This window comes from Scyliorhinus canicula, chromosome 1, assembly GCF_902713615.1.
Source record: "Scyliorhinus canicula chromosome 1, sScyCan1.1, whole genome shotgun sequence".
NCBI classification, from domain to species: domain Eukaryota; kingdom Metazoa; phylum Chordata; class Chondrichthyes; order Carcharhiniformes; family Scyliorhinidae; genus Scyliorhinus; species Scyliorhinus canicula.
The window spans coordinates 27396498-27420776 of NC_052146.1; the positions used below are offsets into that span (position 1 = coordinate 27396498).

The 24279-nt window shown below is 46.1% G+C and overlaps 1 protein-coding gene and 1 long non-coding RNA gene across 6 annotated transcripts in view; one reads left to right on the plus strand and one right to left on the minus strand.

Annotated features, from left to right (window-relative positions):
• Positions 1-24279, plus strand: part of LOC119953068 (transcriptional regulator ATRX homolog) — a 608924-nt gene that overhangs the window by 127271 nt on the left and 457374 nt on the right. For 3 of the 5 annotated variants that reach the window (XM_038776923.1, XM_038777098.1, XM_038777278.1), the window contains one exon: positions 8961-9014. In XM_038776923.1, coding sequence (XP_038632851.1) covers positions 8961-9014 — 54 coding nt within the window. Of the gene's footprint in view, positions 1-8208; positions 8550-8946; positions 9015-24279 lie in introns of those variants that run through there. The other 2 variants (XM_038777008.1, XM_038777192.1) reach the window with 2 other exon arrangements.
• Positions 7721-19377, minus strand: LOC119953377. Its single transcript, XR_005458013.1, has 3 exons — positions 19061-19377; positions 8124-8215; positions 7721-7907 (listed from the first exon to the last, which is right to left on the minus strand). It is a non-coding gene; the product is annotated as an uncharacterized LOC119953377 (long non-coding RNA).

Sequence of the window (24279 nt, forward strand, 5' to 3'; positions counted from 1 at the left end):
TTAGCCCAACCCTCAATCCTCCGCCGCATCGGGAACCGCTCCCCCCCCCCCCTCCCCCCCCCCCCCCCCCCCACTACCGGCAGTGGGTGATGTAGAATCCAACCCCTGGTTTCTCTCCTACCTCCCCTCAGGCCCTCTACAATTACCCATGAAACACAATAGGACGGCATGGTGGCGGCACAGTGGTTAGCACTGCTGCTTCACAGTGCCAGGGACCCTGGTTCAATTCCTGCCTTTGGTGACTGTGAGGAGTTTGCACATTCTTCCTGAGACTGTGTGGGTTTCCTCCGGGTGTTCTGGTTTCCACCCACATATATGCAGGTAAAGTGGAAATGGGTTGGCCATGCTAAATAACCTCTTAGTGCCCAAATATGTGCCGGTTAGTTGGGGTTATGGCGATGGGGTAGGGGGGGTGACCCTAGGTAAGGTGCTCTTTCCAAGGGTCGGTGTAGACCAGGTGGGATTAATAGCCTGCTTCTGCACTGTATTCTGCACTTCTATTCTATTCTGGAGATCTCTTCATGCTTCCTTGATCTTCCGTGCCTTATGTTAGGTGATGATTCTCTTATTCTCCTAGGTGCTGTCCTTCGCTCTTTAAAATCTGTCATGCTCACTGCTCTCCTCAGAAAACCAACCTTTGATCCCACCATGTTTGCAAACCTATTGTTCCATTTCCAACTTACTTTTCCTCTCCTTGAACATGTTGCCACCTCCCATTTTTGTGCCCATTGTTCCTGGGATTCCATGGGCAGGATTCTCCAACCTCCCACCTGGTGGGAGAATCGCCGGGGGGCGGCGTGAGTCCCACCCCACCGCTCCGACCTTGGCTGCCGAATTCTCCGGCGTCGGTTTTTGGGCGGGGTGGGGATCGCGCCGTGCCGGTTAGGGGCAGTTGGCAGTGCCCCCCCCCCCCCGGTAATTCTCTGGGCCCCCCAGCAGCTGCCCGTTTTCAGCCAGTCCCGCCAGCGTGGATTAGATAAGGTCCATGCCGGTGGGACCTGGCTTTGAGGGCGGCTTGCAGAGTCCACAGGGGGGCGCGGCGGGAACGGGGGGGGGGGGGGGGGGGGGGCCCGTGGCTTGGCCCGCAATCGGGGCCCACCGGTTTGTGGGCAGGGCTGTGCTGTGGGGCCACTCTTTACCTCCGTGCCAGCCCCTGTAAGGCTCCGCCATGGCCGGCGCGGAGAGGAAACCCCCTGCGCATGCGCAGGAAACACACCAGCGGAATACCCTGGCACTCCTGCGCATGCACCGGCTGGCGGAGGCCCTTCGGCGCCGGTTGGCACGGCACCAACCCCTGCAGCTCCGGCCTAGCCCCTGGAAGTGTGGAGGATTCCGCATCTTCCGGGTGGCCCGATGCCGGATTGGTTCACGCCACTCTTTGGCGCCGGTATGCCCCCCCGCAACCCCCCCCCCCCCCCCCCCCCCCCCCGCCAATTGCGGGAGAATCCCGCCCCATGTTTGAATCTCCCCAATCATGTTTCTGCCCCTGCCAGAATACTAAAGTAGCCCTTATCAGAAGCACAATGGATATCTTATGTAACTGGGAAAAGGTAAACTACATTAAATACATCTCTTTCCAGTGCTGTAAACGTTCATCTATACTGCCTTTCCTCCCAATCTTCTTTGTTCCTTTCCTAGCTTTTCTGAATCTTTTGATAATAATTTTGATCATTCATGGTCCTCACAGGCAAAGCCAGTTCTTTATTGCCCATCCCAAAATGCCCCTGAGAAGATGGTGAAAGTGAGAAAAATTGTAGTGAGCAAAATTAAGTTCTCAATCCTCTATTTTTGGAACAAAAGCTCTATTATTGCTATATCGTAATCATACATGACAATTTTGTTTCTGTGAGTAACCAACCTTATTTACCATACTCCATATATTTGCATACACTCAATTCCAATTAACCTCACAATTACCACCTGAACCAATTATTTCAAAGATTTCTGTAATTCACAATCCTCTGTGCACTTAGTTTCTTTTCGTTGATGCTTGATCCTGTTGCCCCTCTCCTTGAAAAATTAGTTTAAACTCTCCCCACAACACTAATTAACATTACAAGGGCATTTATCTCAGCCCTGTTGACGCACAGTGCGTTCACATGTGCAAGAACTGGTGCCATTGCATCAAAGATCTGAAGCTCTCCCTCCTGCACAATTTCTCCAGCCAGGTACGAACCTGCCACATTTTATTTTTCCTCCACTCATTAGTACTTTGCCCTTGAAGTCATCCAGAGATTGCTATGTTTGAGGACCTAGGGCTATATTCTCCATCGGCAGGATCCTCCATTTTACTGCCACTGCACTCATGCCCACGGGGGTGCTCACAATGGGAAACCCAATTGGCCAGCTGCCGGGACGGCGAATCCTGCTGCCGGCAGGGATGTGTCGCACCTGAAAATGGGTGCGGTGGGATGGAAAATCCCGCCCCTGATCTTTTATATTCATCCCTAATTCCTAAAACCATAGGCAGAATCCTATTGAGGTGACTGCTGCTGACTGCAAGGCCAGCAAAACACCACTGTCATATTGTTTTGAGAAGGCCCTCTACATTTAGTGCTGCACTGGCAATTATAAGGCCAGCATCAGATTTACCCCTGGGATGGAGGTTCCACCTGCCCAGAGCTGGGGCGGAGGTGGCTGCTTTGGTACTACATCCACCTGAACCCTTAGATCAAGGAGAGACCAGGCACGGGTGAGTGATGAAGGGAAAGGAGTTGCAGGTTGGGTGTAGTGGGGAAGAGGGATGTTTGGTCATCAGCATGAATAGGGTTGTGGCCCTCCTTTCCCAATGCCAGGCTCCTCAAAGAGGCACTGATATTGCGCAGACAATGGTATAGTGGTAATGGCACTGAACTAGCTACACTGAGACCCAGGTGGCACGGTAGTACAGTGGTTAGCACTGTTGCTTCACAGCGTCAGGGTCCCAGGTTTGATTCCCACTTGGATCACTGTCTGTGTGGAGTCTGCACATTCTCCCGTGTCTGTGTGTCTTTCCTCTGGGTGCTCCGGTTTCCTCCCACAAGTCCCGAAAGACCTGCTTGTCGGGTGAATTGAACATTCTGAATTCTCCCTCAGGTGACCCGAACAGGTGCTGGAAATGTGGCAATTAGTGGATTTTCACAGTAACTTCACTGCAGTGTTAATGTAAGCCCACTTGTGACAATAATAAAGATTATTATTATAATGCTCTATGGAAATGTGTTCAAATCCCACCTGGGCATTTGGTAGAATTTAAATTTGATAAATTTGATAAATTAATAATTCTGGAATTAAAAACTAGTCTCAGTAGTATTGACAATGAAACTATCATCAATTATCAAAAAAACTTAATGACCTTTAGAGTAAATCCCCCATCCTAATCCGGTCTGGCCGACATGTAACTCCAGATCTACAGTAATGTGATTGACTCTTAACTGCTATCTGAACTGCTGAACTGCTTGGGGCTGGTTTAGCACAGCGGGCTAAATAGCTGGCTTGTAATGCAGAGCAATGCCAGCAGCACGGGTTCAATTCCTGTAACAACCTCCCCGAACAGGCGCTGGAATGTGGAGACTAGGGGCTTTTCACAGTAACTTCATTGAAGCCTCCTTGTAATAATAAGAGATTATTATAAAATGGCTGAAATATTTTTTTTACTCCATTCAAGAACAATTAGGGATGGGTAACAAAGGCCGTGAAATAATATTTTTTAAAGTGCCCCTTCATACTCCCAATGTTGCGATACCCCCTCTCCAACATGTTGGGAAAAGGCCATTAATTGGGCATAAATTGGCCACGGAAGGATCTCATTGATGGTAGGGGAGAAGCCCATCCATGGGCCTTCCCTCCACAGACGTAATTGACTGGGGGCAGGAAAGTGGCAGAATTCCCAACTGCCACCCTTTTGCCTGATTAAATGTGCCTCCACCCCATGCCTGCAATATCATAGAATCCCTACAGTGCAGAAGAAGGCTGCAACCCTCTGAAAGAGCACCCTACCCATGCCCACTCCCCTGTCCTTTCTCCATAAACTAACCTGGACCTGAAGGGGAAATTTATCATGGTTAATCCACCTAACTTGCACATCTTTGGGCTGTGGGAGGAAACTGGAGCACCTAGAGGAAACCCACGCAGACACAAGGAGAATGTGCAAACTCCACACAGACGGTCACCCAAGCTCGGAATTGAACCCGGTCCATGGTGCTGTGAGGCAGCAGTGCTAACCACTGTGCCACTGTGCTGACCTCTCACAACCCTTTTTGTTCCTACGTCATTTGTTCCAACATTGGGCTGTTTTCCTTCCAAAAAATATGATACATTTTTTTCATGACATTATTAAACCCATAATATGAGCCTCATGAGCAGTTGCAAAAATGCCTGTTTTATCCTCTACAAGGTATTACTACAGGTTACTACACCCTCCACCCTCGCCTGATGTGCCATCACCTTCAAAAATATTAAACACTGAACAAAGAACAAAGAAAAGTACAGCACAGGAACAGGCCCTTCGGCCCTCCAATTCTGTGCCGACCATGCTGCCCGTCTAAACTAAAATTTTCTACACTTTCTGGGTCCGTATCCCTCTATTCCCATCCTATTCATGTATTTGTCAAGATGCCCCTTAAATGTCACTATCGTCCCTGCTTCCACCACCTCCTCCGGCAGCGGGTTCCAGGCACCCACGACCCTCTGTGTAAAAAAACTGCCTCGTACATCTCCTCTAAATCTTGTCCCTCGCACCTTAAACCTATGCACCCTACTAATTGACCCCTCTACCCTGGTAAAATGCCTCTGACTATCCATTCTGTCTATGCCCCATATAATTTTGTAGACCTCTATCAGGTCATCCCTCAACCTCCGTCGTTCCAGTGAGAACAAACCAAGTTTATTCAACCGCTCCTCATAGCTAATGCCCTCCATACCAGGCACCATCCTGGTAAATCTTTTCTGCACCCTCTCTAAAGCCTCCACATCCTTCTGGTAGTGTGGGGACCAGAATTGGACACTATACTCCCAAGTGTGGCCTAACTAAGGTCCTATACAGCTGCAACATGACTTGCCAATTCTTATACTCAATGCCCCGGCCAATGAAGGCAAGCATGTCGTATGCCTTCTTGACTACCTTCTCCACCTGTGTTGCCCCTTTCAGGGGCCTGTGGACCTATACACCTAGATCTCTCTGACTTTCAATACTCTTGAGGGTTCTACCATTCACTGTATATTCCCTACCTGCATTAGACCTTCCAAAATGCATTACCTCACATTTGTCCGGATTAAACTCCATCTGCCATCTCTCCGCCCAAGTCTCCAAACGATCTAAATCCTGCTGTAAAAAAGCAAGTTTCATTACCACACTGCAAATGATGCACACTTACTGTCCTCCTGAACTCCCTGTGGCTTCTGAGTGGTGAGTTATTGGATCATGTGATACGTGTGGCCTGCAGTGTTTCCAACCTCTTTAAGTTCAGAAACTCTGGTCTTGGGTTCAAGCAATTGGAGACACTTGCTGCATATATGGTTATGCAGCTGTTGCAGGATGCTTATGCAGTCAAAGTGAATCTTGAAAAGTTTATGCTTCAGTATTAACTCCAATATGAAGACAATCCCCATAAAATGTCAATACCTTGCCCAAACAATTGACAAAGTACACAAGTTTGTAGCTTTAGAGTGTTGTTGTTCTTCCTCTTCTTTCCACTTGTGACTTATCACTTACCTGCCGCCCTTCCTCAAATTCACTAACTACCTTCTCTGGGGTTCAACTGCCCATGCTGCTGCTAGATACAGGTGGAGAGTTTGATACAAGATGTTGTAAGGTGTGTGGGTTGGTGGGACTACTTCCTATAACTTCATTAGTGTGAAAAGAAGAAAAAAAGAATAAGATTTGCAATGTGTCCCTAAAAAATTACGACCGATATAGGTAAGACCTTAGATTTATAAAAATATCATGCAGCTGTTTTGGAAACGTATTTCCCAATGTCAGTATTCACAAATAGAATCAGTATATAAAATGTTATGAAAAATACAGAATTATTTATTTTAGTGGAACTAGAGGGCCAGGCTCAACATTGCCAAAGTCTTCTGTAAATTCATGGCGAACAAGATTGAAGACTATATTCTCAAAGGTACACAACTACTTCTGGACAATTGGCTCATCAATCATCCTATTTTTTTCCCCAATGGTTGACCGATAAGCAGGACAAATTTATGAAGATGTGAGCAAGTGTCTGACCATTGCGAGCAGCATCCTTGTGTCCCGATAACCTAGCCCCCTTTGCTACGTCTTCTTAATTAGCTTCTGTGGTGCTTTCTTGTCAACTCTTTTTTGCTGAATAACTATGAAGTGCCACGTGCATATGATTGTTGTCAATTGCAAATATGCACTGCAGCTTCTATTGAATAAAGGAGTGTTCCAAATTGGCAGCAGTACATGCACGTCAGTTCATTTCTGTAGAGTGAAGCAGATTAACATTTATTTTAAATCCATGCCTCGTATGAAGAAAATATATATGAATGCAAAGATGTCTACATTTACTTTGGCACTTTTTTGAATGTCATTGACATTTTTCCGCACTCCTTCCCAACTTTGGTGAATCTGGGGACTTACATTTATCTGCTTATTGACCTCCTTCATTCAACTTGCACTTTAAATTTTACAGGTGAGTGGCATTGGCACCGAACAGGGTTATCATCCTTTAGTGTATGTGCTACGGCACTACAGCACCACTTCAAGAACTGCTGCTTTGTTCCATTTTGCAACTTGCAGCCAAGCAACTTGCCAGTCTGACTCCTTGCCACGTTCCATGTTTAGATGAAAGAGGAAGGCTTGCCTCATAAAATACAGCTAAGCCAGTCTCCCACTGCCACCATGGATAAATTCACACCATGGGTGAGCATGGATCTGATATGTCAGAGTCATAAAATCAAACCTAATATCCTTGACAAAATTTGAAGAATACCAACTATAGAAGTTTAGCATTTTGTTGACTTCACTATCCTTAAATGTCTTTCAGATGCAGGGGTGGATCTCTTTGACTCTTCTTATTATCTGCAAGGTATACTTAGAGTTGTACTTGCACATACCTTTTTTACAATCAATCAGGTATCATTTTATTTTTTTGTCTGAGGATACTTATCTTCAAATAAAATTCCTGATTAAACCTAAGGACAAAATTAAGTTTAAAAGTTTCCAATTTGATGATTACAATTTCTCTCAAATATTTTTTTCAGTTTTAAATTTCCAGATGTTTGATCTCATTGGATCTTGTCATCATCTGCAAGGTATTGTTTGGAATGCATCCAAATTGTTCTTAGTATCATTAAAGGCTGTATTTTCCTTTGCTTGTTAAGTTTAACAGCAAAGTAATCATGTATAAACAATTGAGCATTACTTGTAAAAAGTGATAATGGACCCTTTTCCATCTTTACTGCTACTCAGTCTTGCTTGTATGCTAAAAATGTGCTTGCTGACTGTTAACTCCAAGGCGGCAACATTAAAATCATCTTTAGCCAGAAGGGCCAGATGAATGACCCTTCCCTGTCCTGAGGTTCACATAATCACCAATGCCAGCCTTCATTCAATTCACGTCATATGACATCAAGAAATGGGTGAGTACGCTGGACAAAATAAAGGCTGCGAGCCTTATTATCTTCCTGGTTGTCGTGATAAAGATATGTGCTCCAAAACCAGCCACAACTATAGCTATGCTGTTCCCATACAGCTACAACACTGCCATTTACACAACAATAGGAAAGTTGCTGAGGTATGTTATGTCTTGATGTGACTCGCCTTTTACAAACAAAACATACTGACTGTCCAATATCAGCCTATATTTGGTCTGTTGCCTGCTTCACATATGATTGTTTCAGCGTGCTGTATAAGGCTTGTTAGTTGGAGGACTCATTTTCTGCTCTTGGGAGTTTGAGTATATCTGTAAAATGAAGAAAGTAGTACACAATCAGTATAAGTGCATATGTTGTTTCCAGAGAATACATGGCATAGTTTATTTAATTTGCGCCACTTGTTGAAACATATTTACTAAGTTACATTATCCAATTGCAATAATAGAGCAGCCACTTTGTTGTCTTTTCATTTGTTGTCACCAGTGCCAGGCATGTCATGCCATTGCAGAACCTCAATAATTTACCTTTTGAAGCTGTTAAAAATGTTGATGTGCGTTGTCCTGAAGACTGTTTGGTTTTGATGTTTTCTGTGAAGGCAGTATTTCATTTGCATCCCCTGTTGGAATATATTTACAGAGTTAATTATATCAAGCGGGAGCATGGTCATTATGTCACTTCCTGTTTTCTTGTTTCTTGTTGAATGCAGTGGAAGTTCTAGTGGCTGATTGAATGCGTGGGAATTGTAAAGTACATTCGCAAATAATGATTAATTTAAATCCTAATATCATCTGTTTCGCCAGCATCTATTCTTTTCTTCTTTGGTCTATGCTACAATATATTAACAATCAACATATGTTCCATGAAGTTGAAATTCAAGCAGGTCATTGGAACAATAAGCTAGTCAAACAAACATCAGAAAATAACTTAGCCTGTGGAAATTGAACAAAATGGTCAGTACAGATTACGTATGATTTCCATATTTTTGAAATCAATTATTAATTTTAAATGTGGCTCCAAATGCAAATTGTTGCCTCCATTTAACACATCCAGTGTGCTGCATGAGTAACTTTACCCAAAGTGTACATTTCTAGTGGGGCCACAACGAGTGAATGATATAACCATGCAATTATGTCACTCATGTCATTCTTCAGCATTTTTAACAATTTTGCTAAAATATGTTAATCAATTTTTAGAAATTGACTGACAATATTAATTGAGCAATTTATACTAAGAATTCCCTTGTTTAGTTATGAAATAACTATATTTTGATCATGAATGGATAGCACATTGACAAAAATTGTAGTTCGGGAATATTCTTATCAGTTTTGAATTGACTATGATAACTATTAACTTTGTTTCAGTTACTGATGTGGATCGTGAAATAGAAGAGCCTAAAATGGAAATTGAACAAAATGGTCAGTACAGATTACGTATGATTTCCATATTTTTGAAATCAGTTATTAATTTTAAACATTTTAAATTATCAATGAAATGTATTAATTCATTGAGTCACCATTTTAAAAAAAATGTTTTATTGTTTTTCACATATGTATTGCATATTTCAGTTTGAACGTTGAGTTACAAGTGTCGTACCCGTGTGTAATATTTTACAAAGGCAATCAAGGTGCAGTTATAATTATACTAGGGAAGAGAGAAAATGAAAAAGCCAACAAAATACAAAAAAACGAGGCTCACCATACATATTTACATTTGCCTGCTTCGTCTCCCTTTGGTGGCTGTGGGCCCCATTTGGCCAGTCTGCCTCAGCTGCCCTGCCTATTGTTGGCCCTAGCTTGCGCTTCCCCACTTGTTGCTGCTCCTACTGGTCCTCTGTTTGCTCTTGGATCTGTCTCCTGTGGCTGTACCCCTTGTGTTTCATGGTCTTCTTATGGATTTTTATCCCCCCCCCCCCACCCCCTTGCCCTCTTTCCCCCCACCCTTTCCCTTTTCTTTGCTATCTGTGACTCGTCTATGTCCACCCCCCATCCCCAGTCCGCTCTATTTCCTGTTGGCTTCAAACAGGTCCTGGAACAAGTTGGTGAACGGCTTCCACTTCTTGTGGAAGCCCCCTTCTGACCCCAGGAGAGTGAATTTGATTTTTTCCAATTGGAGGAATTCCGACAGAGCAGAAAGCTAGTCTGCAGCTTTGGGAGGTGCTGCCGAGAGCCAGCCGAGCAGGATTCTTCGGCGGGCGATTAGGGAGGCAAAGGCAAGGGCGTTACCCACCACTCACCCCATAAAGAGTGTTCTGGCCAGTCTGATACCCCGAAGACTGCCACTTTTGGGCTTGGCTCCACCCTGATCCCCACAATCTTGTACATTGTCTCAAAGAAAGCTATCCAAAACCCGACAAGTCTGGGGCATGGCCAGAACATGTGGGTGTGGTTGGCCTGGCCACTCTGGCACCATTCATATTTGTCCCCCACTTCTGGAAAGAACCTGCTGATTTGAGTTCTCGGTAGATATGCTCTGTGCACCACTTTCAGCTGCATTAGGCTTAGCCTTGCACAGGTAGAGGTGGAGATTGCCCTGTTCAGTGCTTCACTCCAGAGCCGCCATCCTATTTCTTTCCCTAGTTATTCCTCCCATTTTTCCCTTGTCTCGTCCAGCAGGAACGCGCCTCCTTCCTGCAGTTCTCCCTCCCTAAGTCGCCCATATCAAGTAGCTCCTCTATCATTGAGTGTCCCGACATCTGTGGGTTTGTTGTCGTTCCTTCACGGAGAAAGTTTTTGATTTGTAAATTTTGTAGATCTTTCCCTGTGGGTAATTGCAACCTGTCCATCAGCTCCTCTAACATCCCTAGTCTGTCATTAATGCAGAGGCCCCTAATTGTCAGCGCCCCAGTCCTGTCTCCACCTTTTAAAGGTAGCATCCATTGTGGCTGCGCGAACCTGTGATTGGTGCAAATGATGGCAATGATGGACATTTCGGTCAGGTAGGAGTGATGCCTCAGCTGGTCCCATGTCCGGAGCATGGCTTTTGGGCTTGTAGAGTGCTTGGCTGGTGGGGATGGGAGTGTTGCTGTGGCAAGGGCCCAGAGGGACATTCCTATCAGGTGTTCTCCTCCGCCCTTACTCATTCTGATTCCGGCTCCGTTACCCATCCCCTCACTCGTTCCACTGTTGCCGCCCAGAGTTAGTATTGCAGGGTTGGGAGGGCCAGGCCCACACAAACGGCATGATCATTTTGTCTACTGTGTTAAAAAAGGCCTTGGTGATGTAGATTGACATGCATCTGAGCAGGAAGGAACCTGAGTAGTATGGTCATCTTGATCATCTGCACTCTCCCCACCAGGGTGGGTGGAAGCGTGTCCCACCTCTGCAGGTCCTTCTTTACTTCCTTCACCAGACTTGTCAGGTTCCATTTGTGGATCCGTGACCAATCGTGGACAATTTGGATCCTCGGATAGCAGAATTTGTTTTGGGCTTGCTCAAGGCACAGTGGCAAGTGGTTAGACAGTGGTTAGCACTGCTACTTCACAGCGCCAGGAACCCGAGTTCAATTCTGGCATAGGGTGTCTATCTGTGTGGAGTTTGCACTTTCTACCTGTGTCTACGTGGGTTTCCTCTGGGTGCTCCGGTTTTCTCCCACAAGATGTTCATGTTGGGTGGATTGGTCATGCTGAATTGCCCCTTAGTATTCAAAAGATTACTTGGGGTTACTGGGTTATGGGGCTAGGGTGGAGGTGAAGGGTGCTCTTTCCAAGGCCCGGTGCAGACTCGATAGGCCAAATGGCCTCCTTCTGCACTATAAAGCACTGCAGATTCTATTAAAAGAAGTCCCTCCAGCTCTGCCCCTCTCCCTTGCCAATTCACTAAGAAAATATTACTTTTGCTCCGGTTGAGTTTGTTGCCCGAGAAGACTTCAAACTCTTTCAGGAGCTTCATGATCCTTTCCATGCCTCTTTGCGGGTCCGAGACGTATACAAGCAGGTGATCTGCAAAGAGTGAAACTTTGTGCTCTATGCACCCTCACAGGACCCCTTCCAACTTTTTGCCATTCTGAGGGCAATTGCCAGTGGTTCGATTCATAGGGTGAATAGAAGCAGGGACAGCAGGCATCACGGGCTTGTGCCCCTGTACAGTCTGGAATCATTTAGAGCAGGTGGTGTTGGTGCATACGCTCGCCGTGGGTGTGCTGTACAGAAGTTTCGTCCAGATGGTGAACCCTGCTCCGAGCCCTAACTGCTCCAATACCTCTATGAGGTGCTTGCACTCGACTCTATTGAAGGCCTTGTCTGCGTCCAGCAAGATGATCATCTCTGCTGTTCTATCCCGGATGGGGTATTATCACTTTCAATAGCCACCTGCTGTTCGATGTTAGCTGCCTCCCCTTAACAAAGCCTTCTGGTCCTCTGTGTCCACCTCTGGCATGCAGTTCTCCAATCGCCTGGCCAGGATCTTGGCCAGTATTTTCGAGTTTACATTGAGCAGCGAATTGGGTATTCTGTCAGGTCTTTGGCTTTCTTGGGTATCAACGAGATTGAAGCTTGTGCTAGCATTGGAGGCTGAGTTCCCCTTGCTCGTCAGTCTGTGAACATCTCCCATAGTTGCGGGGCTAGTGTTGGCGCAAATATTTTGTAGAAGTCTACCAGGAATACATCTGGTCAAGGGCCTACCCTGCCTCATGGAGTTGATGCTCTCCATGACTTCTCCAAGTTCAAACGGTGCTTCCAACTGCCATTTTCTATCCTCCCCATGACTGGCATGTCCGGTCCATTGAGGAACTGTTTGATGCCCAGGTCTACTTCTGGGGGCTCGGAGGTGTACAGCCCCCGGTAAAAGGCCTCGGATGCTTTGTTGATCTTGTCCGGCTCAATTAGTAGTCTGCCATTGTCCCGAATCTGCGCTATTTCCCTCGTGGCTACCTGCTTTCTCAGCTGGTGATCCAGCAAGCGGCTTTGTCTCCGTGTCTGGCGGAGTTGGTGCACTGTCTTCCTAATGGAGAGCAAGTCAAAGTCCAAGTCTGTTAGAGGTGTAGAGCAGAAGCTCTACGGTTGGATCCTCGGAATATCACCAGTCCATCTCCAGTATGGAGTTGACCGGCTATTGCCTAACCGGTTTCTCCTGCCTGTCTCTATGTACTTTATGAGAGATAATCTCACCTCTTATGACAGCCTTTAGCACCTTCCAGAACGTAGGGGATGAGACCTCTCCAATCTGGTTATTGGTGATATACCGTCTAAGATATTTTCTCGCAAAAGGCATTGTCGGCAAGGAGGACTATTCCAAACCTCCATGGGGGGGCATTGGGCATGGCCCATCTCCAACCTCACATCCGTAGTGTGGAGCATGGTCGGAGATTAGGATCGCAGAGTATTCCGCTCTTACTATCCGCCCTGGCTCTCGTCCCATAGCAAGAGTGGTATTCCTGTCCCATCCAACCCTTTCCTACCTGCAGTGGGTCCTTCTCCCTTAGGTGAATCACTTGGAGGAAGACTATGTTGGCCTTCATACTTTTCAGATGGGTGAAGACTTTTCACTGGCCCGTTAAGTCCCTGACATTCCAAGTGACTATTCTGATGGGGGGGTTTTGTCCTCCTGCACCCGCTGTCAACCATACTGACATTTTGGATGCACCCGTGAACTCGTGGTTTCCCTTTGTTAGGGGGGGCCATCCAAAATGGCCACAGTCACTGTACTCACCTTGAGGCCGGGCCTCTGCGCTCGAGAGTTTTCCTTTGTCCAGGGGCCACCCAACATCGCCGCCCTACGCCCTCCTGTCCCTTTGCTCCCCCTATGGTTTTGCTCCTCTCCCTCTCTCCTCCGCTTGCTACTGTTGTTTCCCTCCTGCTCTCCCTCCCCATTTACCCCCCTAATTATCCCCCCCGTCTGTGGTGTTGCCAGGTGCTCTTTCTCTGGTGGGAGATGTGCCGCGTCCCCCACTCACTCATACTTTCTAGCACTAGCTTTACCGCTACTATGGTGAACCCCTTCAGGGGTCAATTTAAGCCGACCCTCGCCCGCTATGTATCTCTCCTTCTTCCTCCTATTCCCCCTCTCCTGCGCTCCAGTGCCATCCCCCTTATTTCCTGTATTTTGTCTCCCAGCTTCAGAGCAAGGCGGTACAGTCCCATGCAAATTGTCCATTAATTCTTTAGACTCTCCGAGTGATCGTTCACCCTGCCTTTGTTGCTCTCTTCCCAGCCCATTCTCTTGGACGCATTTGCCCGCGTCTGCCGTGAAGTCATACTCCCTGCCTTGGAACATGACCCATAGTTTAGTCCGGTGCAGCATTCCAAATATTAGCTTATTTTTGTCCAGGGCCGCCTTTACTCTGTCAAACTCCCACCAGCGCTTGGCTGGGTCTGTTCCAATTTCGTGATGTATCCTAATCTGGTGTCCTTCCCAGTGACAGGTCTTTGTGTGACTGGCCCAGTGCAGGATTCTTTCCCGGTCCTGGTATTGGTGTGTCTTTACGATTATTGCACTTGACTGCTCTCCAGCCCTGAGTTTCGGCCATAGCAACGTGTGGGTTTTGTCTATCTCTGGCAGGTTGGGAAAGCTGTCCCTACCCACCAGGCTTCCCAGCATGTGGGCCACATAATCCAAGGGGTCCCTGTCTTCGGTTTCCTCAGGCATGCCCACTATCCTTAGATTTTGGTGCGGCGACCGATTCTGCTGGTCCTCTATTTTCCCCTTTTGTTTTCCCAATATTGCCACCAACTTCATTGTCTCCATCTCTGGGGCGGCGACCCAATCACTCTGGCCTATTGAGACTCTTTCCAATTCCTAGATGGCGTTCCCCTTGGCTTCCGGTTGCCTCTCTGCCTTGTCCAGTGCCACCTGCATGATGGTCAGGGCCTCCGCGACCGCCATTCTGGCCACAGCTTTTAAATCGACCTTGATATCGTCTTTGAAATCCCTTATCTCCCTGGTCAGGAACTTCCTCCATCCACCATCTGGCGAGGGGGAGCGCCGTGTGCGGCTTGTTGGTCCTTCTCATTTTGGTGTGGCTGGTGTTTCTTCACCTCTTGGGTCCACGACCTCATTCGCTCTGTTTGCTTGATATTTGCCGCTTTCTGCCTCTCTATGGCCTCTAGAACTGCTGTTGTTTGGCACTGCTCCTTGTGTCTCTGTTGGAGAGAGTGAGGGGAGGCGTTTTCCGTGTTTTTGCAGGCTATTTCGGGTTCTTAGGAGGAGAGCCACCTTTTATGCGTCCACTCAGTGCATCCCTGTCACCGGAAGTCCAAGTTAATATTTTTGTGTTAAATCACTGAGATGGAAAGGCAATTTTTACACATAATTTGATTTGATTTGATTTATTATTGCCACATGTATGAATATACAGTAAAAAGTATTGCTTCTTGCATGCTATACAGACAACACATCCTGTACATCGGGAAAGAAGGAGACTGCAGAATGTAATGCTAAGTCATAGTTAGGGTGGAGAGAAACGATTAACATAAGCATTTTAATTTATTGTTTTTGGGAGATACTCAAATCATTTTCCTAATGTGAATCACCACTGGAAGAGCATATTGAAAAGTAATAGATACACTGTTATAACTTTAATATCATTAATTTTATTCAACTGAAAATCACCATCAATAACTTTATGATATTGTTAGGAAGCAGAGATAGTTTTAAGTGTTCTATGTTTATATTGTTGGATGTTAGAAATAAGGTATGGATTTAATTTGGTGCAAGAAAACCTTAGTTCGATTCATGTTTAATAAATGGGTGTTTGCATGCATGGGGGGTTTTTGTTTCATTTTAAGATGTGTCTCTATTGTGCTTTGGGAGTCTACAGTGTGAAAGTAGTCAAGGGGCCGGATTCTCCATTGGCTGACGCCAAGATCACAAAATGTGATTGGGCATAGAATGGGTTGCGATGCCACAATCTCAGCGGGTGCTAATTTGACGCCAAATCGCAATTCTCCGTCACCTCGACAGCGACGTCAATGCAGACCAGAATGCATGTACAGTAAACACCATTTGCATGTCATTAGTGGGTCCGAACCTGTATTTTCCGGGACCTCCGCGATGTTCCGCATCAATGGGCTGAGTTCCCTTTGGCTCAGTTCACTTGCGCTTTTAAAAATTGTGAAACCGCCGTCGTGTCTGCTGAGGGAGGAAGAGGGGTAGGGAAAGTGTCTAACATCGCCATTGTTTGCTGACAGATTTGCCACTTGCCGGGGGGTTTCTGCCAGTGGGTGGAGTAGCGGGGGTTGGCCAGGAGGTCAGTTGCGGGGTCGGAGTGAACAGGCATGGAACAACATTGTCACAGCCTGCAAAGCAGCCATGCTAACAACCCACACTGATACGGGGAATGGTGGAAGAGAGAGAGCGAACTCCCTTTCCAAAAGAAAACAAGACAAAAGACAGAGCAACCACAAAAAAAAACCAATTCAGTACAAGGCAAGCTGCCAGCACTTAAGCCAGCACCCTTTCCCCCACCCTCCCCAGACTCCACCAACTGCCCCACATCGGTGGAGAGGTGCCTGCAAAGCAGCACAGTCCACTGGAAAAGGACAGGCAGTGCTCAATTGAGGAGAGAGAGAGAAAACACCCCTCCCCCTCACTAGCACTGGGAGGGACCCCTGAATCCTGAGTGGATAGAAGCAGCAGGACTGTAACTGGGAGAACCCCGCCGCCAGACACAACAAAAAACAAAACACAACAAAAATACAATAAGAACCATACAATCTCCCAACAATGAAACAAAACCAACATCAGTATAAGAAACTCAACCTGTACATCAGAGTGTGAGCTACCCAGGTGGCTATGGGGTGGAGCTTCCTCCCAATTGGAGGAACTGACCACAGGATATAAACCTCAACCTGGAAACATTTTGGGGAAGTGATCCTCTGGAGAACAGAGATTGCTATAATTAGTGTGAGAATGAACAGAGTTGTATCCTGTCAGCCTGGCCTTTTGTGGAGTCTTTGCTTCTGTCCACTACAGTCTATTAGGTTACAGGGACTGTTTATTTACCCAGATTATAGCATAAGATATATTTTGTAACTTGCGCTATCCTTAAAATCTGTGTTAATTTTTCAAGGTAAATGGGAATAAAGGAATATTGTATTATAGCCAAACTTTTCATGTTTGATAAATGCATTCTTTTGCTGTTAAAAGCTAATTGGTTGCCCTGTGACCCAGTTCATCCACGTTTTCGAAAAATAGTCAATTAGGCCACCGTCATACTGCTCTCAAAGATCCTGCATCCGGTCTCTAGACACCATCAAGTCCAAAACATAGAACATAGAACATTACAGCGCAGTACAGGCTCTTCGGCCCTTGATGTTGCGCCGACCTGTTAAACCACTCCAAAGCCCATCTACGCTATTCCCATATCATCCACATCCTTATCCAATGACCATTTAAATGCCCTTAATGTTGGTGAGTCCACTACTGTTGCAGGCAGGGCATTCCACGCCCTTACTACTCTCGGAGTAAAGAACCTTCCTCTGTCATCTGTCCTATATCAATCTCCCCTCAATTTAAAGCTATGTCCCCTCATGCTAGCCATCACCATCCGAGAAAAAAGGCTCTCACTGTCCGCCCTATCTAATCCTCTGATCATCTTGTATGCCTCTATTAAGTCACCTCTTAACCTTCTCACTAACGAAAACAGCCTTAAGTCCCTCAGCCTTTCCTCATAAGATCTTCCCTCCATACCAGGCAAAATCCTGGTAAATCTCCTCTGCACCCTTTCCAATGCTTCCACATCCTTCCTATAATGCGGCGACCAGAACTGCACGCAATACTCCAAATGCGGCTGCACCAGAGTTTTGTACAGCTGCAACATGACCTCATGGCTCCGAAACTCAATCCCTCTACCAATAAAAGCTAACACACCGTACGCCTTCATAACAACCCTATCAACTTGGGTGGCAACTTTCAGGGATCGATGTACATGTACACCGAGATCTCTGCTCATCCACACTACCAAGAATCTTACCATTAGTCCAGTACTCTGTATTCCTGTTACTCCTTCCAAAATGAATCACCTCACACTTTTCTGCATTAAACTCCATTTGTCACCTCTCAGCCCAGCTCTGCAGCTTATCTATGTCCCTCTGTAACCTGTAACATCCTTCCGCACTGTCCACAACTCCACCGACTTTAGTGTCATCTGCAAATTTACTCACCCATGCTTCTACGCCCTTCTCCAGGCCATTTATAAAAATGACAAACAGCAGTGGCCCCAAAACACATCCTTGTGGTACACCACTAGTAACTGAACTCCAGGCTGAACATTTCCCATCAACCACCACCCATTGTCTTCTTCCAGCTAGCCAATTTCTGATCCAAACTGCTAAGTCACCCTGAGTCCAAAGATGTGCAAGTTAGGTGGATTGGACATGATAAATTGCCCTTAATGTCCAAAATTGCCCTTAGTGTTGGGTGTGGTTACTGGGTTACGGGGATAGGGTGGAGGTGTTAACCTTGGGTAGGGTGCTCTTTCCAGGAGCCGGTGCAGACTTGATGGGCCGAATGGCCTCCTTCTGCACTGTAAATTCTATGATCTATGATCTATAATCCCATGCCTCCGTATTTTCTGCAATAGCCTACCGTGGGGAAGCTTATTAAACACTTTACTGAAATTCATATACACCACATCAACTGCTTTACCCTCGTCCACCTGTTTGGTCACCTTCTCAAAGAACTCAATAAGGTTTGTGAGGCATGACCTACCCTTCACAAAACCTAATTAAATTATACCTTTCTTGATGATTATAAATCCTATCTCTTAAAAACCTTTCCAAGACTTTGCCCACAACAGAAGTAAGGCTCACTGGTCTTTGGTTACCGGGGTTGTCTCTACTCCCCTTCTTGAACAAGGGGACAACATTTGCTATCCTCCAGTCTTCTGGCACTATTCCTGTAGACAATGACGACATAAAGATCAAAGCCAAAGGCTCAGCAATCTCCTCCCTATCTTCCCAGAGAATCCTAGGATGTTTTGACTAACAATGCCACCCCTCCCCGTCTTTTACCACCTTCCCTGAGCTTACTGAAATATCTAAACCTCAGAACCTGCAACAACCATTCCTGTCCCTGCTCTATCCATGTCTCCGAAATGGCCACAACATTGAAGTCCCAGGTACCAATCCATGCTGCAAGTTCACTCACCTTATTTCGGATGCTCCTGGCGTTGAAGTAGACACACTTTAAATCACCTTCCTGCCTGCCGGTATACTCCTGCAACCTTGAAACCTTACTCATGACCTCACGACTCTCAACTTCCTGTATACTGGAGTTACTATTCAGGTTCCCAACCCCCTGCTTAGTTTAAACCCTTCCGAAGAACATTAGCAAATCTCCTGGATGTCCTGGAAGGGTGGGGGGACACTACAAGTGTAGTGTCTCGGGTTTAGCAATCGCCCAACTTATCTATAGGTACTACACACCTTCCCAGAAATCCCCAATTCCGACTTCGGGTCTCCTGCTGCTCTGAAACAAAAACAACTCAGAGAAAAAAAAGTTTGTTAAAAAACAAAAATTCAGCTTACCCTCCGCTCTCCAAAAATGCAAAAGAGTCCAGTCTCCTCCACTTACAGTCGGCAGCTGGCCAACCAAAATCCGCCCCATGCTGCACTCCCAGCCGGTAAGCAGAGAGGCAGCCAGTAACCAGCACGAGTCCCAGGCATGGCAAATGCAGGCTGGCAAGCTCTCTCCTCTCTCTCTCCCGCCTACAAGCAACTGGCAGCAGCAACAGGCTTTTCTTCCCTTTCATCCAACCGGCCGCAACTCCGTTGTTCCTTGCTGTATCCAGGCTTCAAAGTCCAAAAAAGGCAGCCAGAATACAGAATAACACACCAGGTCCTGAAGCAGGGTTACAGCCAGAAGCAGCAGGAGCTCAGAGAAACTCAGCCTGCATGTACCTCAGAGTGTGAGCTACCCAGTTGACTATGGGGTGGAGCCTCCTCCCATTTGGAGGAACTCCTCACAGGATATAAACCCCAATCTGGAAACAATTTGGGGAATGTGATCCTGTGGAGAGCAGAGATTGCTGTATCTAAACTGCTGTATCTATGAAAATAAACAGTTATATCTTGTCAGCCTGACCTTTTGTGGAGTCTTTGCCTCCATCTACTACAGTCTATTAGGGTACAGGGACTGTGTATTTACCGGAAAAATTATATGATAAGATATATTTTGTAATCTGTGTTATCCTTAAAATCTGTGTACATTTTTCAAGGTAAGTAGGAATGAAGGGTATTATAGCCAAACTATTCATGTTTAATAAATGTATTTTTTTGCTGTTAAAAGTTAATTGGCTGCCCTGTGACCCATTTCATCCACATTTTCTAAACAAAAGTCAAATTTATGGTCTTTTGAGCCAATGTTCCATTCTGGGACGTTCTGTCCAGTACTGGGACCATAACATTTGAGTAGGGTGATCATGGCTCGGCACAACATTGAGGGCCGAAGGGCCTGTTCTGTGCTGTACTGTTCTATGTTCTATTACCACGTGGTTGACTCTTAACTGCCCCCTCAAGGGCAGCAATTAGGGATGGGCAATAAATGCTGGCACAGCCTGCGACGCCCAAGTCCCATGAGCGAATAAAAAAAGCCCAGAATATACTCAATCTGCTGTAATATAATTTTGTAACACAGCTCTTGCCAAGCCAGCAGGAGGCAATAATGGCCATATTTCCTCCGCAAGAATCATTTGCTGGTGCAGTATAATTTAGAAATACCAGAAAGTAACATTACCAACACCAAGATTGGGCATATGTATCAACCATCTTGACTGAAAAATTACACATACATTGAGAAAATTACATTGAATTGTACAGAATTAGAAAAGCATTGGAAAAACAGTAATGTAGCCAGAAGACAATGGGCATGATTCTCCAGTCTCCGACGGCGAGATCACATTTGCCAAATGGCCGGAGAATCCCCGTTTGCGCCAAAATCGGGAGCGGCGACGTTTTGCGATGCTTCGACCCCTCCAAAATGAGGTACTCTGTGAGTACGCCACACAATGTATGGCCGACCTCAGGACGTCACCTGAGGCCGTCCCCGATGATTTGGGCTCCTCGATGGGCTGAGTTCCCGACGGCGTCGGTCACTGTCTTGGAAATAACAAAAGTCAGGTACTTTGAGCTTTGTTTCAGGTCATTTATTTTGGACTTGAATCGCAGAGGGGTTGAAATGGTCAGAAGGCCACTACAAAATCCTCTACCTTACAATGCCAAGAGCATATATTTATACCATGAAGTAATCAATCCTCAAAGACAAAAACAGGTTTCTGCAGGCCATGTTTACACAAAGCAAACCTTGGGAATGTTCAGGACAAGTTGTCTTAGTGCATTTTCTGACTCTGGCTGAAACAATTTCAAAGCACATTGTCACCAGATAATGCAACGGTAGCATTTGTTTACATTATTCGACCTTCCAAGAGTTTGTACAGAAAAAGAGAAAAATATAGCCATGTATACCATCATGTAAATGAAAAATGAAAATTGCTTATTGTCACGAGTAGGCTTCAATGAAGTTACTGTGAAAAGCCCCTAGTCGCCACATTCTGGCGCCTGTCCGGGGAGGCTGGTACGGGAATTGAACCGTGCTGCTGGCCTGCTTGGTATGCCAGCGATTTAGCTCAGTGAGCTAAACCAGCCCCTGGTTTTAGCCTCATGCTTTTAGCAAGTGCCTCTCCTGAGAAAATATAGCCAAGCAACTCGATATTAATGAATGCCCTGAAGCGGGCAACTAATCCGCACACTAAATTCCCTTCTACAGGGCAGCACGGTGGCGCAGAGGGTTAGCCCTGCTGCCTCACGACGCTGAGGTCCCAGGTTCGATCCTGGCTCTGGGTCACTGACCGTGTGGAGTTTGCACATTCTACCGTGTTTGTGTGGGTTTTGCCCCCACAACCCAAAGATGTGCAGGTTAGGTGGATTGGGGACACTAAATTGCCCCTTAATTGGAAAAAATTAATTGGGTACTCTAAATTTATTTAAAAGAAAAAAAATTCCCTTCTACAATTCACTGCTTGTTGATCTTGTGATCAACATCTATCAGTACATTATTGGGTCCTCCGTAGAAAAGGGTGGGTTATAATGTAAGGGGAATGGGCGTATGACAGGTTCCTGATTGTTAAGCTGCTGGGACCAAGGAGGCAATGCTGCCAGACCCGCTCCCATGCCGTTAAAATATCCTGCGCAATATTTGAATAGTAACCATACGACAATCAAGATTACAATGGCAATTATAATCCAGAACACAGCTCACTATCCTAACGATCCCAACCAACCAAAGCCAAAGTCCCATCTGTCATGTGAGAGTACCTTTAAGAAATTGGTGTTTATAAATGGGTGTGTATATAAATATCTGTAGTGAGAGTACCTTTAGGAAATGTGTGTTTACTACTGCAGTGATGTCAGAGAGTGGGTGGGCTGTCTGTCAGCTTCTTACTTTAGTTTTTGAGCAGGTTGCAGGGTGTGTTTTAGTTTCGTTTTCAGTGTGGGAGCTGAAGCCAGACAGAGCAGCTGTACTGTTGATCTCTCTGCCATGAAAAGGCTATCTCTTGATCATTTGGTGAATTCAGAATTCTAAATGTTTTCAGTAACAACTTTAACCTCATGTGCTTCTGTTAAAGGTGTTTCTTTTGTAAGTCTTCTGGATGTTAAAAGGACAGTGCAAGCATTACTTAATGTTGTATTCTTTGGGGGTTGTATTTGAATTAATGGTTGCTAAGATGTTCACTGTATGTTTTAAAAAGGTTAACTTGAGTTCATAGAATAAACATTGTTTTGCTTTTAAAAAATACTTTTCCATTTCTGCTGTACCACACCTGTGGGCCGTGTGCTCCCCATACCACAATCTATTAAAAGTTGTGGGTCAGGTGAACTCCATGATACACTTTGGGGTTCGCTAAACCCTGGCCCATAACAAATTGGGGGCTAGAGGAGGATAAAAGTCTATCTATTGGATTGGCTTAGTGAACGTAAAGACAGTGAGGGGTGAGCATATTGTGGTTGCTTTTCAGGTGTGGTATTCTAGTTTAAGTAGGGAGTGTGTTGTGGACAATGGCTCTTTCAGAGGCTCTGAAGTTTTTGGGGATAGAGACGGTCACACGCAGTACCTTACGGACAGAGACTAAAAGCAGACTGTTAGATTTGGCAAAAACATTGCAGTTAACATTACCTGACAAAATGTGAAAAGGTGAGGTAAATATGTCGGTGGCTAAGCATTTAAAGTTGCCTGAGATACCGTCTGACTCATTGGAAGTGGCAAAAATTCAGTTACAAATTTAAAAAATGGAACATGAGAAAGAATTAAAGCAGTTTGAATACGAGAAAGAGGAAAAAGAAAGAGAGAGAGAAAGAGAGAGAGGAAAAAGAAAGAGAGAGAGGAAAAAGAAAAGGAGAACGAAGAAAGGAGAAAAGAAAGAATAGCCCTAGCAGGACAAAAAGAAAGAGAAAGGAAGATACAGATCAGGGAAAAATATATAGGGAGAGAGTCTGAACTTCAGAAAATGGCCATGAAACATGACTGTCAGTTAAAATTGGTAGACGTAAAGGGAAACATACAGTTGGATGATAGTGATGAGGACAGTGCGGAAGAGCATCAAAGTCGAAGGCTTGGTGGGAATCTATTTAAATATGTCCAAGCATTGCCAAGGTTTGATGAGAAGGAGGTAGAAGCCTTTTTCATTTCAGTTGAGAAGGTAGCTAAAGAAATAAAATGGCCACAGGACATGTGGGTATTACTGATTCAAACAAAGCTGGTAGGTAGGGCTAGTGAAGTATTTGCATCGCTACTGGAGGAGGTATCTGGGTAGTATGAGCGGGTGAAAAAATCCATCGAGGTGCATATGAACTAGTGCCTGAAGCATACAGACAAAGGTTTCGAAATTTAAGGAAAGAATTTGGTCAAACATACATGGGGTGAAATTCTCCGCAACGGCCGACGCCGGAGTGAAACCCGGAGTGTTTCACTCCGGCGTCGGAGGCCGCTCCTCGCCCCCTATTCTTCCCCCCACGGGGGGCTAGGAGCAACGTTGCGGCACGCTGAGAATGACGCGGCCGGTGGCGCCTAAGTGACGTCAGTCGCACATGCGCAGGTTGGCCGGCTCCAACCTGCGCATGCGCGGTTGCCGTCTTCCGCTCCACTGCCTCACAAGACGTGGTGGCTTGACCTTGCGGGGCGGCGGAGGGGAAAGAGTGCGTCTCTTAGAGACGCCGGCCTGACGATCAGTGGGCACCGATCGCGGGCCAGTCACCTAACGTGCACACCCGTGGTGCTCGATCCTCTCTCCGCCCCCCCACAGGCCCCACACTTACCTGTCGCGCGATGTTCACGCCGGCGGCGTCCAGGTGTGGTTGCCGCTGGCGTGAACACGTCGGGGTCGTCAGGCCGCTCGGCCCATGCTGGCCGGAGAATCGCCGGTCGCCGGGAAAAATGACGAGCAGCGATTCTCCGAGCGGCGCGTCGCAAAACGCGACACGCCATTTTGGGGGGGGTGGGAGAATCGTGGGGGGTGCAAGAGCGGCCCTCCCGCGATTCTCCCAGCCCGCGTGGGGAGCGGAGAATCGCGCCCATGGAGTTTGAAAGGCTCAAACAGAGTAATTTTGATCGATGGATAAGGGCTTTGAAAATAGACCAAACATATGAAGCTCTCAGAGAAATTATGCTTTTGGAGGAGTTTAAAAATTCAATTCCTGATGTAGTGAGAACTCATGTGGAAGAGCAGAAGGTTAAAACTGAGAGCAGCAGAAAT